The sequence below is a fragment of the Salvia hispanica genome, chromosome 2 (assembly GCF_029641045.1).
Source record: "Salvia hispanica isolate PSC_SH4W2 chromosome 2, Shi_PSC_v1, whole genome shotgun sequence".
Taxonomy (NCBI): Eukaryota; Viridiplantae; Streptophyta; class Magnoliopsida; order Lamiales; family Lamiaceae; genus Salvia; species Salvia hispanica.
The window spans coordinates 10,661,802-10,681,836 of NC_142693.1; the positions used below are offsets into that span (position 1 = coordinate 10,661,802).

A 20,035-nucleotide genomic window follows, 5' to 3' on the forward strand; every position below is an offset into this window, starting at 1 on the left:
TTTTTTTTTTTTAATGTGAAGAAGTTTTATGTAGCACTTAAATTCATTGTGCCGGCTAGGCCGAACATCTTATTTTTATTGGCGTATCTTGATTTGTTCATGAGATTTGAGATTTTTCATAGGCATGGCTTGGCTTCCGAAGTGATTATTTTTCTGGCTTTTATTAGATACTCCCTTCGAAGTGAACTTGATCTGTCTACTAAAATCCAAGTCTTATTTTTCATGAGAGATAACATCTCTACAACCATAGCAGCTGACCATTTCTCACACTCAGATCTACTCATAGCTTCTTCATATGTGCTAGGTTCACTGAATTCTATTTCCTCAGCTACACATAGAGCAAAGTAAGCCATCTCATATTCTGAGAATTTTGCAGAAGCTTTCTTGCCCTCTTAGACTTTTCTCTGACATTTTCTTGCACTAAAGGAACATCTTCCCTTACTGCAGTTGGACTATTGCTCATGCTACTCGATTCACTTTGTTCAGCTTCTTCTTGCTGAGGCTCCACCTCCACAGAGCCCTTTCATTGCTCAGATTTTCATCAAAAGTGACATCTCTACTAACTCTCAGCTTCCCATTTTCTTGCTCTGTTCACCAGAGCCTAAATGCTTTTGATCCACTCTGATAACCAGGAAACATACATCTCAATGCTCATGCATCAAGTTTGCCATGTCTGACATGGGCATAAGCTCTACCTCCAAAGACCTTAGCTTAGAGAAATCTGGTAATTTACCATACTATAGGCTGTCTGCAATGTCAAAATTAATTGCTGATGAGAGACTTTTGTTTATCAAGACTATTGCAGTGGACACAACTTCCCCCAGGACCTTTTATCTGCCCCAGAAGTCAAGAGCATGCACCTAACACTCTCCATGATAGTCTTGTTCATCCTTTCTAACACTCCATTTTGTTGTGGATTTCTTGGAGTTGTTCTTTGCCTTTTTATGCCCTTGATCTTACAATAATCAATGAACTCAGCAGATAGATTTCCTGACCATTGTCAGTTCTTAGGCATTTCAGTTTTGTGCCTTTTTTCCTCTCCATCAGGATTTGCACCCACAATTTCCTCGAGTAGTCATTTATGATGAGGGTCATGAAATACCTTCCCCCATTTATAGTAGGTGGCTGGGAAGGCCCCCAAATATCACTTTGTGCATAATCAAGCACTGACTTAGAAGTGTGCTTTCCTTTAGGGAATGGCAGTTTCTTGCCTTTTCCCACAATACATTGCTCGCATTTTATCAGGTCTTCATCCTCAACTGCCCTTATCAACCCCTTCTTGATTCAAGAACCCCAAGTGAGATCAAATTTCTTTTGACCTCTGGTATAAACATGGGACAACAAGATTACAGATTCATTTTTCAGCCTCAATCTGATGCTCCCTTCACCTTTAATAGAGCAAACATGATTATTTCCCAACAAGACTGATCCATTTGATGGTTGGAAATTTCGAAACCATTCCTTGTGTGAGCTAATATGGAAACTACAACTAGAATCAATTATCCAACACTCACTTACTTCAACATCCATAACATTCATGATCTGATGTGGCTCTTCATCTTGCATATTATCTTTTGACCCTGATCATTCCTTTCAGATTCTTGCTTTCTCTTCCAAGAGAAGTAATTCTTCTTGATGTGACCTGACTTTTTACAATAATGGCAGCTACTTGTTTCCTTCTTATCTTTGTCAGTTTGGTTCTTGGCTTGGCCTTGCTTCTGCTTGAACTTCTGAATTTCTTAACATTCAATACCTTCGCAGATGACACTGGTTGCGATTGACTTAGTTTCTGAACTCTTTGGTTTGCAACACAGTCTGAACTTCAAGAAGAGTGATATGCTCGTCTCTACCATACAATAGAAGCATCCTTCAGTTGCTCATAGGTGGAAGTAGGGATGCCAATCCAACCCGAAACATGTGGGTCGACCCGAATAGCTTGGTAAAATTAATGGGTTAGGGCTGTAATTTTGTAACCCGATTTCAAAACGGGCTAAACGAGTTAGCCCAAATGAGTTGGCGGGTTAAACGGGTTGGCCCGAATGGGTTGCGGGCCGGCCCGACGAGTTGCCACTTTTAATTAAAATAGGTTTTAGGGCTTTTATGTATTTTGAATTTCATGTGGCACAATCATTAGTCTTCTTTAATCTTCAGTTTACACTTTTCACTCGATCTTACACTATGAACTTTCAAGTTCTATCCTGACTAATTATTCCATCGTCCCATCATCTGTCACTATTGTCTTACCACTACCAAAACCAATCAAGACAAAATTAAAAACTAAACCATCACAATCTCAATATATTTATCATTTTAATAATTATTCATATAAGATATGATTTTTAATTTTCATAAAGAAATAATCATGAACAATATGTTGGGATCGGTATACTGAAAAAGCATATTTCGAGCATGTTGCACGGATAGAATTGTTTGTATACAATAAACTCTACAATCCACTTTTAACCCAAGGCGAGAAAAAGTAATTTTATCACATTGGTGTTTGCTTATTCGTTTATACGATGTTTCTCAAACATTTAAATGTATAAGAAGAAAACAAGTCTAATTCTTCTGCATAGTAGACTGGTTATGAACGATGTTCACAGAAGGTGACGCAGTCGGTTCTTTGTAGAAGAGAAATAAAATTTCACAACCTAGATAGACTTTGGCTACCTACCGTGAAAGGTTGCAGTGTCAGTCCGCATGTTTCCTTACCTTAGGAAATAAACGACACTGGTGTGGTATAGCACTAAAGATCTAACAGTTGAGATAAGTCTTTCTTGCTATTTACTGAAAGACGAGGTCTCGGAGATTGATATTTCTTAATCATTGTTGACATAGCATTGAGCATATGATATTGATTATGCACTACTTTGATTTATCCAATGGTGTGAATTTTTTACAATCCAAGAATCCTGATATTTTGGGTAGTGGTGATCAATGTCTAGAGGTACTAGTATTGTTATTGCAATGAATCATGTGCTGGGTGAGTATAGTTTGATAATATCCTCAAGAGGTGTTCAAAAAAAGTATTATTATTCGGAAATCCGGCCGGTTGGAATTTATTCCAGAATAATAAATAAAGATTTTGAATTAGACAACTCTTGGAAAAAGATATTAATTAATTAAAGTCAAATAGGAGACTCAAATTAATTAATGAATATTTATATCTTAAACACGGGAAATAATAAATTAAAGAGGTAAAGCCCGGATTACTCGTAATTTTGGGACTGAACGGACAATCAATATTATTATACTATAGTGGATGATAATAATATTCTATTTGGATTTGAATTAAATTGGGGCTCAATTTAATTACTCCCTCAGTCCCGGCTAAGATGACACATTCCTTAGCCGACACGGGGTTTTAGGAGTTATTGGTTAATGTGTTTAATTAGAAAGAGAAAAAGTGGGTAGAAGTATTAAAATAGAGAGAAAGGAAGATGAATATTTTAATATGGGTGGAAAAAAGTAGTTGAGTGTATTAATTGGAGAGAGAAAGTTTCTAAAAAAGGAAATGTGTCATCTTAGTTGGGACAAACTAAAAAGGAAAATGTGTCATCTTAAGTGGGACGTCCGGAGGGAGTACTAAAAGTCCAATAGGTTTGGCCCAAGTCCAACCTCCATGAATCCCTAATCTGGCCCATCACAACTCTATATAAAAGGAGATTAGAAATGAGTTTTAATGAGATTTAACTCATAATTTTCGTGCTCCCCTCTGGGAGTGGACGGAAAAAATCAGTTTTTGACATAACTAATATTCTGTCTTCTTTCTAATCAAACCCTTTTTGATTTTGAGAAGCTTTGCCTACCCAAAGGTCATTATCTGGGTTCGAGATACAGATTAAAAGGTTCGTGGTTTGATACGCTCGGATTTTGCACTGTTTTAAGGCCTTTATTTGGTCACTTTTTAATGTCAAAACCACAACTCATGCCCATATTTTGCATATTTTATCTATTTTGACGTGTTTTGTGAGAAATGTGCATATTTGATCCTAAAAAAACTGCAAAAAGTCAAAGTTGGAAATCTGGAGCAATCGAGACGCCCAACAGTCCGCTACAACACATACAACGGCCGCTGTGGCCCAATGACCGCTGAGCCAGTAGCGGTCCGCTCCGAAGAAAGTTGTGCTGAGATGAAGAACATGCCAAGCGACGGCTGGAGAGTGCGCAACGACAGCTTCAAGAGTTTCCGAGGCTACGGGATTATTCACAACGACCGCTGCAACACAGTGTAGTGGCCGCTATCCAAGAGGCAGAGGTCCTCTACGGATCAATGTGTTGCGATCGCTGGACAAGGTGCAGCGGCCCGCTGTGGAAACGCCGCGCACAGAATTGACCTACTCTCCCCAAGATTTACCAAACTTAGCCACTTTTTACCTTATTTGCTGGAGCTTGATTTTTCCCTATAAATACCCCCTCAAACATTTTCATTAAGGATCCTGTTTTTGCCATTTAACTCTAGAGTATAAAATTTGAGAGTTCTTTATTGTGCAAGAGGTTGAAGAAGGAATCAAGAGAAGATCAAGACTGCAAGGATTCAACCTTTAGGTTTTATTGCTTTAGTTCTTATGTTCACTTTGTTTACCCTACAATCTATGTTTTTAGCTTATTCAATTATGTGTAACTAAATTCATAGAATTCTAGGGATGTGTTAGTAACGACTTTGGTTATACAATTCCTTTTTGTATTTAATATCCGTTTTGTTTTTACTTCGTTTCTTCCCTAAGTTGTTGGATAATACTTCACGTTTGAGTGACACATTCGGTGATGATTTAATATAACTTGCTACATAATTGTGAGATGAGGTTGACGAGTTAGATCCACTTAGTAGACACTACAATTAGCTTCTCTTAAAACGACACTGTTTATAGAGAGTGAGGACTTTATAAGGGTCTTAGGATCTTTTGGGAGTTACAGATCTAGGATTGACAACCTTAGCGTTAGTAATCTACGCTTGTGCCACATGGACAAAACTTATGTGACTCGTTCTATCGAAGTATAACATGTGCTAGGGTATTGTAGTTGGAATTTGTATAACCATAACTGTGAACGCACATCCCTGGAATTCTCTTATCTCTCATATCTCATCTCTTTAATTATTTGCAATTAGTTGTTTATTTGCTATCAAACTGTTTTTAGTTAAAAAAATTCCCAAAACTTTCAGTTTTTCAAATAGTGAAAGAAGCTTAGTAGAAGGTAGCCAGTTTGTTATTATTGTCCCCGTGATCGATATACGGTACTGAACTTTAGCTATACTATTCATACTCTGTATACTTGTAGGTATTTATAGCGCTAATAAAAAGTGCATCATGGTTGAGTATGAAAAACATCACGTGGAGATGGCGCAAGCAATCAATGATTATTTGGAGAATCAGATCGGTAATTCTAAACCGTAGAAAATTCATGTTTTAGGTCTTAATTCCTTTTACGTGAATTTATGTGTGTTCTAGCATGCAATTGATGGTTTAACATGTGCGTAATTGATCCGATAGTAAGTCAAATAGATCTGTATGCATAATTTATTCGTTTATGCATGTCTTATGCTGTGCAGGGGCACCAAACCCCAGTACAATATCAAAATAATGACACGAAAATAAGCTTTAAACCAAATTGATTGATTTATCTTTGTCTATGTTGTAGTTGGCCGAGATGAAATGCTTCTCTCCAATTATTATTGAAGAAAACTATGAAAATTTAAAGATTTTATATGATTCTAAAACTAAGAATAAAAAAATATCTAAAATTTTAAATCATTTTATAGAAGAAAATTTTGATACACGAGATTATTTTTTAAAGGTTTAGGCCTGAGTAATAATATATATTTAAAAATAAAAATAACATCAACAATTGTTTTATTTACTTTTACCTCATTATCTTTCTATTTAACTTGCAAAATAACAGTATATAAAATTAGTATATAAAATTAGCATAGCAAAAAACAATTACTCATATTTCATATTTGGTGGGAAGTGGGATAGTTAGATTCCAAACATTGCCGCCCAATCTATGATTTGCCATACACAAATCCAAAAGTATGACTATTTGTCCAAAGAAAACAACAAAAAAATTTGATCTGCGCATTATATTGTTTGGTTCTCGAAGTGTCCGTCATTTTGCTGGCGCAACCAAAATGAGCTCCATATCACGGTTGGAAGTCCTCCCTCTGTTTCTCCTCCCTCCGAGTCCGACCTCCTCCGTGCCACCGATCCCCTCCCGCTTCTTATTCCGGCCCTGCCCCAAACCGCACATTCCCTCCGTTTTTGCCGTCGCGTCGACCTTCAATTCTAACTCTCTTCCTGTAATTCTTAATGCATCCTTATTTATGCACTTACCTTATTCCACAGCTCTACATTAATTCTGTTTCCTGCAGCCACGAAATGGAGTTTATAGAGTCGGTGATTTTATGACCAGGAAAGAGGATCTTCATGTGGTCAAGTCCACCACAACTGTTGAACAAGGTATGTACTCCTATATTCTATCTCCATTCAGATTTGATTTGAGATGGATTCAATTTTGATGCTTGTCAACAGCATTACAAATGCTCGTCGAGAACAGGATAACCGGTTTTCCTGTGATTGATGATGACTGGAAATTGGTGAGTTTTTGCTTCTCTCACCTTTTCTGATTTGATTTTGCATCTCCTAGAATTCTGTTCGATATAATTCAATAGCGAATCAATGGCTTAGTTATGTGAAGCTAAAAAAAGATTAATGAAGATGAAAAAAGATGTATAAATATGAGATTTGAAGAATGATTGTGATAAAAACGGACTTAGACTCACATTACATTTTAGAAAGAGGGAACACAGTCGGAAACAAAAGGAAATAGTAGAAAGGAATAAAAAAGGAAACAGCACAAGAAGAGAAAAAAAGAAAAAGAAAAAGAAAAGGATTCACAACGCATGCGCACACCTAGTCGTTTCAGTCTGTGTTGGGCGAGTGTGGCATGTAACGCAGGCGTAGCACGGGCGCCTCAGTGCTTCACCAAGAAGCATAAATGAAGATGCTTCAACTAATAGAGTGGTGAAATTTTAATTACAAGGTGCAGATTTAGAGTAAAATACACAGCGCAATTTTTTTGTTCTAATCAGCACAATTGTAATTTGAACTTTGAAGTGACTGGTACTGTAGCTGCAGCATGATCTCATATGTCATCAAGCAGTAAAAGTTTGTCATAATGTGATGTACTATTTGTTAGAATAAGGTGATTTGGGATTTATTTAGATGCCGTTTATGCTGAAATGGGATTCTGAAGACTATGCATGTTTTATTCATCTGTTCTGCAGGTTGGTCTTGTCTCAGACTATGATTTATTGGCACTGGATTCAGTCTCAGGTTTATCTCCTCGTTTCCTAATCGTAATGATACACATGCCCAATTTACATTTTTTATTCTCTCAAAATTAAGTTGAATCTTTCGAATTCATTATTGCAAAGTTTTGTTTTCTTTGGGCAAGCCATGATTATCACCTGGAAATATTGTGGGTTCACTCATGTGTATATGTTGCAAAGATGGATATAAGAAGTAGAAATGATTTATAATGTGTGTTTTTTGTTTCTGCTGCTATGTATTTTTATCACCATGAAATGCATGACAACTAAGAAGTAAAATTGATAATTAATACTCCCTCCGTCCCGGCTAAGATGGCACATTGCTTAGCCGGCACGGGATTTTAGGAGTTATTGGTTAAAGTGTTTAATTGGAGAGAGAGAATGTGGGTATAGGTATTAAAGTAGAGAGATGAAGATAGATGGATATTTTAATATGAGTGAGAAAAAGTGGTTGAGTGTATTAATTGGAGAGAGAAAGTTACCAAAAAAGGAAATGTGTCATCTTAGTTGGGACAAACTAAAAAGGAAAACGTGTCATCTTAAGCGGGACGGAGGGAGTAGTAAAAAGTGAAGCTCTATCATAGAGAACCCTGGACTGAATCAAGCATTACACTGAAAAAGAGTTCTTTGAATAAAATATATGCTCTCTATTAGTTTGTGTCCATATAGATGGATATGTACCTGTGTCTCCAAACATTTCTTCTTCTCTTGCTTATAGACTGAGAAAATCAGTAACTTCATTATTAATATTAGAAAAATGTTCGATTATCACCATCAGGTACTGAAAGGAGTCAAAGGACTGATGTAGGCATGTTTCCTGAAGTTGACAGCACTTGGAGAGTAAGATTTTTCTTCATGTCTTGTTATTCTTGTACAGTCAAACTTCTTTCCTTCCATGATACTTTTTCATATGGGTTTTATTGGCATCTTTCACACCAACCTCTGCTGCCAGTAGGGTATGAAGTTTATTCATACAACTATGCAAGTAACATGACCATAATTAATTATAAGATTCCGAGTTTACGGAAAATATGCTGAAGATACTTTCAACACTAGAAATGCAGGAAATAGCATTGTAAGTTTTCAACAAAATGAAATCAAACAGCTTGGTAGTTTGTTTTTGCATTCGCATCTCGAAAACCAGATGCAGAAAGAGTCGTAATTGAGGTCTGAACGATCTTATACGTTATCTGCAATTACGTGAGTTTCTATGTAGTTCATTTAGTGCTGATGGTACCGATTTTCGTATATTGGTACAGTCTCTTATTCTGGACAAGTTTTGCAGACTTTCAAGGAAGTACAAAACTTGCTTACGAAAACCAACGGACAAGTTGTGGGTGATCTGATGACTCCAGCACCAGTTGTGGTTGGCGAATCCACCAATCTGGAGGATGCTGCAAGGTACTAGTGTTTCATTCTGGCAAGCATATTTGATGTTTCTAGTTTTATTTTGCGAATGGCAACTCAAATTTTTAAGACACGTTTTGTTGTTAATGTTCAGAGTGCTACTGAGGACGAAATACCGTCGCCTCCCTGTCGTGGATGATGACGGCAGACTGGTAAGAACATGAAATTCCTTTTCTTAGTTTTCTTGTGGGATTGATGTACACAAGTTTGAATTAAATAGTTCAATTTTGCAGCTGGGGATTATCACTAGAGGAAATGTTGTCAGGGCTGCTTTGCAACTCAAACGAGCCACTGAAAAAGCAACCACAACGGCATAAATCTAGAGAGGTGTGTTACCACTAAACAATGTGAACTAAGCAAATATTATCTCAAAATTAATAAAACTTTTTGATCGATGACATTACCCCTCTCTCTATATATATACTCTGGAAATCATCTGCGTAAGAATGAATCTGCACAATTCAATTGAAAGATCTATAGTCAGTACTTAATAGTAGTCCATAGTCCATGTTTAATATCTTCTAGAATTTATAATTGATTTGATGTATGCAGCTTTTTCCAATAGTATATGTTCCTTTTTATTCATCCTATTTCTTTATTTTGTGCACTATATACTTCAGCGAATGCATTATAAGTAGACCCATCAATGCATTATGAACACATGTCTTAATTAACTTCGTTATATACAACATTATACTAAGTGCTTCACCAAACATCAGTGACAAGATATATGAGTTATATGTACTTATTTGACTGTTCGGTAGAAAAGATCGAGGCCCCCATCTTTATCTTAAACCCCGTCTTACTTCTATTATCTTGTGTTACCTTAACATGTCTACAGACATGCACTAAGTATATTAATAATTGACAAAATTATTTTGTGCAATTCGTAGCCTAATGGTAGTGGCTGGAGGTAAAAATTCTGGGTTTCAATAGCACATAGTGTTGCAGTTTTTAAATTTTATTGTTTATTTAACTACTGTAGTACTACAACACCTAATGCATTGCTGATCAGCACGAAGTGTAATACAAATGTATTTGGGCGAGTTGAATTGGTAACGTGTTATAATGATCAAATAAGGTTTTAAACTCGTATTTACACATTATTATTATTATTATTATTATTATTATTATTATTGTTGTTGTTGTTGTTGTTATTATTATTATTATTATTATTATTATTATTATTATTATTATTATTATTATTATTATTATTATTATTATTATTATTATATACTGAATTTTTATAAATAGTTTTTAAACTCAAAATTATTTATTATGTACTATTAATTGTATTGTACCATAAGCCTATTAACGACAATTAGATTTTTAACTGCATTTGGGTTTGTAACATAAGAGCATGGCCCCGCGCTTGCTCGCCGTTGGACGCGTGCCGTTGGCACGGACTTGCTCGCACGTCTGAGCGAGCAATATTTCCCATTTCCTAAAATAATATATCTGTTTTTTCCCCACTTATAATTTATTTTTTCATTTTTACCTCCAAAATTCACATTTTTCATCTATAAATGCATCCAATTTCATTCCAAAAAATCCCACCAAACAACTCTTCTCATAGTCTCAGTTTCTCTCTAAAGTATTGCTAATATGTCTGGCCAACAATATCCAAACACCCCCGGCAGTTGGAACTAATGGTTCGGCAGTTCGACGTCTACCCCGTTGCCGGATGCGGGTTTTCGTCGGCTCCTCCTACCCAAGGCTCGGGCATTCCGGGTGGCTAAGAAGGGACGTCGGTCCAAGCAGTTCGCTACGTCGTCCTGAAGGGATGAAGAAGGCGAAGGCTAGCTGCCGCTGCGCACAGAGCCAAGCCCAACCACCCCCCATAACTCCACATGCCCCTTCCCTCCTAACGTGAACACGTTATTCAGGTATTTGCAGACTGCTATCAACATTGACACGTCCCGGATTAATACACTACAACTAGCTGCGCATGACCGGATGATTGAACAATTAGGTATGCGTCGTCGTTGCGACTGGAGGAATAGTTTTAATCTGTCCGAACAAAGAATATGTGTTGTTAGTTTTTATAATTTAAATTATGAAATTTTATTTAGAATGTACTTTTAAATTTTTAAGATTTTAATTATGTAATTTTGAATTTTTAGGATTTTGTAACGGTATTTTAGGTTTTTTTAATGATTAAAAAAATGTTTAGTAAATGTAATTTTAAAATTGATAATAGAATAGTGTAGTGAAGAGGATGCTCTTGGAGAAGAGCACGGTTAGGGGTGTTGTACCTTAGCTAAGAGCATCGAAATAAATGTACTATTAAAGTGGGACTGGGTCCACACTCGTACTCTTAGCTAAGAGCACGGTTGTTGATGATCTAATGAACTATGAAAACAATGTAATTCCCAAAAAAAATGGTAATCCTTCCATCCTATTAGAGTTAGAGTCAAAAATTTATTTTGCAAAATTGTACACTTAATTTTTATTTTATTTTACTTTCCAGTATATTTTATTTTCTCATAGTTCTCATACTTTGTTCTTGTTTCATACACCCTCCTTATGTCATTAGGAGTCCCATTTGTTGGCAATACGAGTTTTAAAAAATGTTAAGAAAAATGGGTGGAAAAAAGTTAGTAGAATAAGTGTTTCACTTGTATATATTAGTTTTAAGGGATATTGACACCTAATATCATGGAACTTTCAAAAAGTTGGGTTTTCCCACGAACTTTGAAATTGACAAATAATATCGCAAACTTTAACCCGAGTTTGTTATTTCCTCCAAGAAAAACTATCTTCAAAGATTGAAAAACTTGAAGCTCTCGAAGTTGTTGTCGAGAAATTACAAAAATAAATTCGTAAAATAAAATTATTTGCCTGAATTTTTTCATTGGTGGGAAATAACAAACTCCAGGGTAAAGTTCGTGATATTATTTGCCAATTTCAAAGTTTGTGGGAAAAACTCAACTTTTTGAAAGTTCCATGATATTAGGTGCCAATATCCCTAGTTTTAATTGAAATGTGAGTGGAATAGTTAATTGAAGGTGTGGGCCTATTATCATTTATGGTAAAAGTGAACTAGGACTCTTATTCGCGAACGGACTAAAATGAAAAAACGGGACTCCTATTCGCGGCCGGAAGGAGTATTACTTACTACATATTTATTTTTAATATTTGTGTCCAAATAAAAGCCTGCAACACTAATGGAACAAGGAGAGTAATATTATATACTCACTTCGTTACACTATAAGTGATTGATTTGTTTTGGGCACGAGATTTTGAAAAAAATACTCTCTTCATCCTTGAAAAGTATGAACATTCGGTTCAGCACAAGTTTTATTGTATAATTGGTAAATTTAGAGAGAAAAAGTTAAAGAGTAGAGTAAGTGGTGTTAGTGGAGAGTTGGCTCCACATCATTAGTAGGGGAATGTAATGACAAAAGTTGTAAAGAAAATGATTTGTAGGAGTAATGCGTTGTTTAATTATTTCAAAATTAGAAATTTCATACTTTTCAGGGACGAATTGATAAGGAAATAATTCATACTTTTCATGGACAAAGGTGGTAGTATTATTGAGTTAAGTGGTGAGAGAATATGAGTGATAATTAAAACTCGTGCTGTTTCAAAAGTAGTCTATTTTTATGAGATTTAGAGCACTCTCAATGCTCTCCCTTATTTCTCCCTAACTCCTGCCACATCAGCGCCACATTAGCACCAAAATTTATCCCCAGTTTTTAGCCAACTTTTAGCCAACTGCTCCAATGGTTTCTCCCTTATTTCTCTCTTATTTCTCCCTAACTCAACATTTCATTTTTACATCATCATTTTTAATATTGTTTAATTTTTCCTACAAATGTGTTTAATAAATAGATTTATAATGAACAATTCATCGTTGTATTATATTTTCCATAAAAAACAAAGATTTAAAAAACTAAGAGGGAGGGGCGTCCGGCGGGAGACCCAGCAGGATCTTCATATTTTGGATGGTCGACCAGAGGGAGTCTGCAATGGGGACGGATCCGCATATGGATATTGGCCTGGAGGAGAACTCAGCGACAACAACGAGGCCATCCACTGCTGATTTTCTTCATCAGTGGGGTTGGGATTTTGCGAACTCGACTCTTTGCCTTTACCTTTTCGGGAATTTTTCCTATTCGAACTCATAATTTTGAAGATTGAATATAGAAGATTGAGAAAATGAAGATTGTGTGTGATGAATGGAGGAGGAGGAATTATATATAGGGGAGTAAAAATAGCCGTTGGGTATTAAAGAAAAAAAAAACGCCGAAAATACGCCGAACGCGTCTACAGTGGCCGGCGTTCACTCGGCGATAAATTGGGGTTTTTTCGGGAACCGGCGTTAATTCTACCGAATTAACGCCGGAAAAAACGCCTATTTCTCCCCATTGCCGGCGAATTTTCGGCGATAACCGGCGATAAAACGCCGGTTTTTAACGCCGCCTGCATTGGGAGTGCTCTTAGCGAGTATGACTTTGATGAAATTGTATTTAAGGAGTATATGTTTTAACACTAGTAACTTTTTGCCTACGTTATGTCAAAATATAAAACTATGATTAAGTTTTTATACGAACATGAAATAATGATGAAATTTTTATACCAATATAAAATTCTTCATATTTTATGCAGACAAAGATTTGATGTCGTCTATATATAATTGATGGAATGAATTAAAATAAAATATGAATGAAATTTTTTGTACTTTTTCCATCTCCTAAAAATATAAATTTTGAGAATGTACTAGTTTTAATGTGAAATTAATAAAGTAAGAGAAATATAAATAAAAGGTAATTAAAATATTTTGAGTTTAGTATAAGGTCTATCTTATAAGAGAAAAATTTCAAAAAATATAAAGTAAATTTTGTGAGACGCACCAAATGAAAAAAAAGAGAAATAGAGTGAATACTACTCAGTAAACTTTTAATTTTTTTATATCAATATAAAAGATGGAATGAATATTGAAATTATCCATGTCATAGTAATTGCGATGAGGTAGTTTTCTAAATATTTTACATGATTGAATAAAGATATTCATATGATATACTTCCTCCATCCGGTGAAAATAAGTTAATTGGAGATGGATACAAATTTTAATGCATAATTAATAAAGTAAAAGTAAAAGGAGAAAATATGATTGAAATAATGCAGTGGATGGTGGATGCTAGGGGTGAGCATTCGGGTTTCAGTTCGGTTTTTCGTCCAAACCGAACCGAACCCGAAAAACCGAATTTAGGTGAAAATTAAAATCGAACCGAAACCGAAATCCGAAAAACCGAAAACCGAAAAACCGAAAACCGAACTATAAAACCCAAATTAAACCGAAAAACCGAAATTATATTATATTTAAAAAAACCAAAAAACCGAAAACCAATACCCGAAAAACCGAAATTAAGACCAAGCATTCAAAGTAAAACCATGGCATGATTAACATCTCAACCAACAAAAATATTTAAGCTACAGCATCACCATCAACAAAAATTAAATTACATAAATATGTAGGCAACATGATTAACAAATGGAGCTGCAAGTTCCTTTCTAGATCTAAAGCCTTCGTAACTTTTCTTGCTCAAACTTCCAAATATTCAACACCTGCAAAGAAGACACATTAAGAAATACTCCCTCCGTCCAGCAATAGTAGTCACATTTCTCCAAAGCACGAGTTTTAAGAAAGTTTTGGAGTGTGTAATAAATGGTGTGTGATAGTGGAATTTGGGATTGTTAAACATTTTTGCTTCATCTTGCATTCAAGATTGAAAAAGAAGCTGCCAAATTTTTTTTTGGCATTGCATACCATTTCAATGAACCCAACACATAATGAAATTTTTAATTTCAAGCTGCCAATATTCATGGACATAAATTAAAAACTGAATTTAAAAAAACCCTCAACTTAAACAAAATGTCTTCCATTACTAGCAAAATGAGTGGAAATCTGCTCCAAATCTGAACCAAAATTTCAAATCAACCACCATCCATGGCATAGCTTTCAGATCTGGTCCGAAATCCGAATCTTAACCCATAGAAGGGGGTTAGGGTTTCAGAGTGTACTGGGGAAGAGGAGGAGGCGGCGTTTGGGAGGAGGAGGAGGAGTAGGCAGCGGCGGCGATTGGGAGGAGGAGGCGGTGGCGACGGTGGCGATTGGGAGGAGGAGGCGGCGGCGGCGATTGGGAGGAGGAGGAGGAGGCCGGCGATTGGGATAGTGAGACGAGAGTGAGAGAGAATGAGGGAGAGAATGAGGGAGAGAATGAGGGTGAGAGAGTGAAATTAAGTTGGGTGGGGGGTGTTTTTTATGGCAATTGTGTAAATTAGTGAGAAGGGGGAGGGTAATTAAATTGTCCAAATATGGTAAGTAGAACCGGGACTCCTATTCCCGGACGTCCCAAAACGGAAAAACGGGACTTCTATTGCTGGACGGAGGGAGTATTATTGAAAATGCTAATGACAGTAGAGGGAAAATGCTCAATTTGACCATATGTCCATATGACATCAGTAAATTGGAGAAAATTACACTCAATTTCAACATATTAAAATTACAACAAACAATTTCATCATCTAATAAAGTAACAATATTTAAACTATATAGCTCAATATCAAAATTTTAAAACTGGGCATGGACATCTTACCATTTAAAGCATAAACATAAGTCTGAATTTGTACCTAGCTTCCTGGAGACGGTGTGGATGGCTAAAGGGCGGAGGTGACGAATGGTCGGGTGGAGAGGCGACGAAGTGGGGACGGGAGGCAGCGAACTGAAGCACGGCTGTAGGGCGGAGGCAACGAACTGGAGCACGGTTGTAGGGCAGAGGCGGCGACGGGCTGGAATCTGGAGGAGATAGCCGCCGATTTGTACTTGGGAGGATTGGAGATGGAGAATTTTAGGTTTAGAGAGTGGAGATAAAGAATGGAGGCGGAATGAATTTCGAGTTTTAAGTATTCTTTATATATATATATATATATATATAAATAATTAATATATTAAATATAATTCGGTTTTTGGGTTTTTCAATTTTTTTTTACATCCGAACCGAATTTCAAATTTTCGGTTTGGATCGGTTCGGATATTCGGGTTTCGGTTTTTTTGCTTACCCCTAGTGGATGCCATAAAGTTAAGAATGACAATTTTTTTTAATATAAACTGTTTTTATAAGATGAAAAAGGAAAAAAAAAAAATCGGCCAGAAAGGAGGGAGTAAGTCCTTGTGATGGGAGTGGGATTGAAATAGATATATGACACTTTATTTTCCACTTACATCTGATTCACTAAACTATGATAAATATTATCTGGATTCCCAATATGATATACTCTTTGTGATGGGATTGAAACATATAGATATGACACTTTATTTTCCACTTGCACATCATTCACTAAACTAGGATAAATCATAAATAAATCTATAAAATAATTGATGTAACTCTTTCCCTTTTGTTGTCTTGCTGCTGCACATACAAAAACAAAGGGAATGAAACAAACAAGAAGAAGACATTGGTTTTGGATGAATTGAGAGCTGCGGCCATGGCTACCGACTTCATATCTATTCCTTTGATCGGTAATACTACTAATAGCAGCTTAATTCCCGAATTGCTACAGTTTTATTGATGGATTTTCCCCAATTGTAACAGATATTAGTCCGCTAGTGGAGAAATGGGATGACCCGAACCCGACCCGAGATGAAAGAGTAGCAGAAGTTGTTCAACAGTTGGATAAAGCTTGCAGAGAAGCTGGCTTCTTTTATGTGGTAATTGTATCCTTTTTCTTCTTTTTTTTTTCTGTGGAATTCATGCCAGTTTGTGTGTATGTCAATGTTTTTCAATTGAGATGTTGCGATAATTACAAAGTTAAATTGATATGTGTTTCTTCCTTATTTCTTACTCCCTCCGTTCCAAAAAAAAATAAAGACATTTGGGATAACACGAGAATTAATGCATAATTGGTGAAGTAAAAAAGATGAGGAGAAGAGTAGTTAAAAATTTAAATAGTGTCAGTGGATAGTGGGACCCACATTATTATTATTAGTGTTTAATGGTGGGTCCTAGTGATATGAGTTGTAAATAAATTGATGTATATGGAATTATGGATAATGAGTTAGGGAGAACATTTGGAAATGAGATATTTTTACGAGGCGAACAAAAAAGGAAAGTGTCTTTATTTTTATGGGACGAATTTAAATTTGAAGAAAAATTTAAAAAAGCGGTGTTTCTAAGAGTGTTATTTTACTGTTTATGCAGAAGGGGCATGGGATTCCGGATTCTGTTTTGAAAGAAATTAGAAGTATATCTCGCCAGTTTTTCGATTTGCCATACGAAGAGAAACTCAAAATAAAACTCTCTCCAGCAACTGGATACAGGTGTCTCTGAAGCATGTAATTGCCACAGTTGTTGTAATTGATGTGGTTTTCTAACTAAGAATGTCGATGAATGCAGAGGATACCAACGGGTCGGAGAGAATATTACCAAAGGCGTTCCCGACATGCATGAAGCTATTGATGTAGGTTTGGTCTGGATTCATGTTCCACCATTGATTATTGCTGCTTTAGTATCTTAGTGATAATGTAGTTTCCTATCAGCATATCATTTTAGGAGGCATTTTCACAGCATTTTCATATTTCAAATCATGGCACTTGTTTTGCATCCTTTACATGTTTTGCACTTATATTTTGTATTGTTGATTCTGAAAAACACAGTGCTACAAAGAAGTGGAACCTGGAATGTATGGAGGCCTTGGTGAGGTTATGGAAGGATGTAATAAATGGTAGCTATTTGCATCTAGCGAAACTTAATGTATCTCGTTTTATCTGAGTTTCAATCATCTCAAAATGAATGGTCGAATTAGTTATGGTAGTAACTGATGGAAGATGAAATTTGTTTGGTGTGTGCTTTGCTGAATCTATTCCTATTTGCAGGCCGAGTGATCCTCCACGTTTTAAAAATTTAATGGAGGACTATGTCAGTCGTTGCACAGGTGATAAATCGGTAAAATTTGTGCATCTTGATACCTGTTTTGTGTCTGCAATGAACGACGTAGATGAGTTGCATTATTGCAGATTTATCAAGAAAGATATTGAGGGGAATAGCTCTGGCATTGGGCGGGCCTTTGGATATGTTCGAAGGTAAAATAGCAGGGGATCCGTTCTGGGTGTTTCGCATAATTGGTTATCCTTCTGTCTCCCACCCCAGCTCCAAGCAGATGCCCGATGCCAAAAATGATATCGGATGGTAAGTTGTCGAGCCTCTTGCATTCACCTCCTCTACTTACTGGCATCTCTAATGTTTGATGCTTCTGTGCTGCTGCATTTCCCACCCCTCTCACTTCAACAAATCAGCGGAGCACACACTGACTACGGTAATGTTGGTGGTCATTACACAGTCATCTCTTAACGCATTTATGAATCAAAACTGATATTTTTGCTTTAAATAGGTTTACTAACATTGGTTAATCAAGACGATGATATAACTGCACTGCAGGTACGTGCTTTCCTTGTTGCTAACAAATACAAATTCCCTTTTCAGCCAATACGTTATGGCCTTTTGAGTTGTAGGTTAGAAACATAGATGGGGACTGGATACTGGCTGAACCTGTTCCGGGCACATTCGTTTGCAATATAGGAGACATGCTGAAGGTACATACCGGCCACCTCTCTTTCCACCAATTACGATGATCATAGACATGAGCACACAGCAAAGCTCGTATTCACACACACACATGCATATTTATTCTGGATGTCGGGAAGCTGCAGATACTTACGAATGGGCTATACGAATCAACTGTGCATCGGGTGATAAATAAGTCTGCAAAATTTCGAGTCTGTGTGGCATACTTCTATGAGGTCTAATCTCGCCCCGATATATATAAGCTTCTTCTACATATGTGACAAGTAACAGTTGATCTTTCTAATGGTTTATATCAGACAAACTTTGACGCCGTTGTACAGCCAGTGGAGATATGCGTGCAGAGGAGTGGTGGCGCCAAAAAGTTTGATGAAGCTGTTTATGGGAAGCATTTGGTGAGCAAAGTGGTCAACAATTTTGTTGTCTAGTTTTTGCAGCGGAATTTTGTGTTGTATTTGTATTCTCATTGCTTCTCATGTTTAAGACTTGATGATCTATGGTGTGTGATTTTTGGATTTCCTAATTTTGGGGTCATACTAGGGTGCCCCTTATTTAGAGTCACAACGTACATCCAATCTGGTGCTGCTGTCATGTGGCACAAAACATGCAATATTTTAAACACAAAAATGCAATTTAATTGTATATGCATTTCCGCAGATTGCATTTTAGTTGTAGGTAAATTGCATTTTATAGTGTTGAGTTTTGCATTTTCACCTAAATTGCATTTTTATATTGTTAAGTTTTGCATTTTCACATATATAAATGCAATCCGTCTATATATAAAATGCAAATTTGACAGTCAATATCTAAAATGCAAAACTCAATAATAAAAAATGCAATCTGCATATAAGAAAAATGCAATCTGCCGAAATTCATTTATAGCTTCTACAAATATATATTGCATTTTAGTGTTTATAATATTGCATTTTTTTCGCCACATGGAAGCACTAGATTAAATAACCTTTAAAATTAGTTGTTATACTAGTACCTCCCTATGTTTGTATGTTGATTTTGTATTTGAATGAACAAATTTGCCCTGAAAATTAAATATATTTTCAGAAATATTACATGGGCTTCTGTTAACAGATACTCCTGCCAAGTTCTTGAACTTAAACTTGTAATGAATGATGCTTTAATTAAATCAAATGTCATTGCCAACTAGATTTAATATAATGTTTAATCTGGGAAAGTATCTAAACAGAAAGCATCACTGAGAAAGACAAGTTGTGGCATCAAAATTTAGAGAAGATAGGTATAATAAGAATGACAACAAATTCCGACCCATCTCACAAGACCACCCAATCACTTCCATAGCCAAAATCAAAGAGGAATAAGTGAATTGAACGAAACACATAACATTATGTCAGGACCTGGTACAACTTAGACATGAGAAAACCCAATTTTTCGTATCCAGAAAATAAGTGACAAAAGCATCTATTTCTTCCCGACGTGTTTAAATCTTTGAGGTGTTGAAAGAGAGCATCGAGCAGCATTAAGTTAGCATGAGTTATGTCATAAAGATTATAAGTTTCCATTGGATAATATGGCACAATCAGATCAGTCGTAGCCATGGCCTCCAACACAAACTTGTTTTTATATGTACGATTTAGCATGCGCTTTTATATGCAATAGTAGCCTTAATTCTAATGTCTCTTTAACTCAGAGTAAGGAGCAAATTTTTAAGAAACACTAGGTAAAACTTAAAGCTGGATCA

General features: G+C 36.1%; 2 protein-coding genes and 1 long non-coding RNA gene across 4 annotated transcripts; 2 read left to right on the forward strand and 1 right to left on the reverse strand.

Moving 5' to 3' along the window:
* Positions 1-6,066: 6,066 nt before the first annotated feature.
* On the forward strand, positions 6,067-9,140 carry LEJ2 (Cystathionine beta-synthase (CBS) family protein). Of its 2 annotated transcripts, XM_048099865.2 has the most exons (8): positions 6,069-6,298; positions 6,371-6,458; positions 6,531-6,595; positions 7,286-7,334; positions 8,109-8,170; positions 8,616-8,731; positions 8,832-8,889; positions 8,971-9,140. In XM_048099865.2, exons 1-8 carry the CDS (start codon positions 6,131-6,133, stop codon positions 9,052-9,054), a joined length of 690 nt encoding a protein of 229 aa, XP_047955822.1. In that variant the 5' UTR covers positions 6,069-6,130; the 3' UTR covers positions 9,055-9,140. The 2 variants fall into 2 exon arrangements, with proteins under 2 accessions (XP_088920434.1, XP_047955822.1); XM_089064308.1 differs by lacking the exon at positions 6,531-6,595 and having other exon boundaries at positions 6,067-6,298; positions 7,302-7,334.
* A 4,980-nt stretch (positions 9,141-14,120) lies between these two features.
* Positions 14,121-15,628, reverse strand: LOC148931551 (uncharacterized). Its single transcript, XR_016136034.1, has 2 exons — positions 15,340-15,628; positions 14,121-14,308 (listed from the first exon to the last, which is right to left on the reverse strand). It is a non-coding gene; the product is annotated as an uncharacterized LOC148931551 (long non-coding RNA).
* A 397-nt stretch (positions 15,629-16,025) lies between these two features.
* Positions 16,026-18,844, forward strand: LOC125203985 (2-oxoglutarate (2OG) and Fe(II)-dependent oxygenase superfamily protein). The gene is made up of 12 exons (XM_048102523.2): positions 16,026-16,262; positions 16,336-16,451; positions 16,942-17,060; positions 17,137-17,200; positions 17,397-17,464; positions 17,616-17,674; positions 17,757-17,928; positions 18,036-18,055; positions 18,131-18,177; positions 18,252-18,332; positions 18,450-18,539; positions 18,621-18,844. The coding sequence occupies exons 1-12, from the start codon at positions 16,229-16,231 to the stop codon at positions 18,747-18,749; spliced, it is 999 nt and encodes a 332-aa protein (XP_047958480.1). The 5' UTR covers positions 16,026-16,228; the 3' UTR covers positions 18,750-18,844.
* The last annotated feature ends 1,191 nt before the right edge of the window (positions 18,845-20,035 follow it).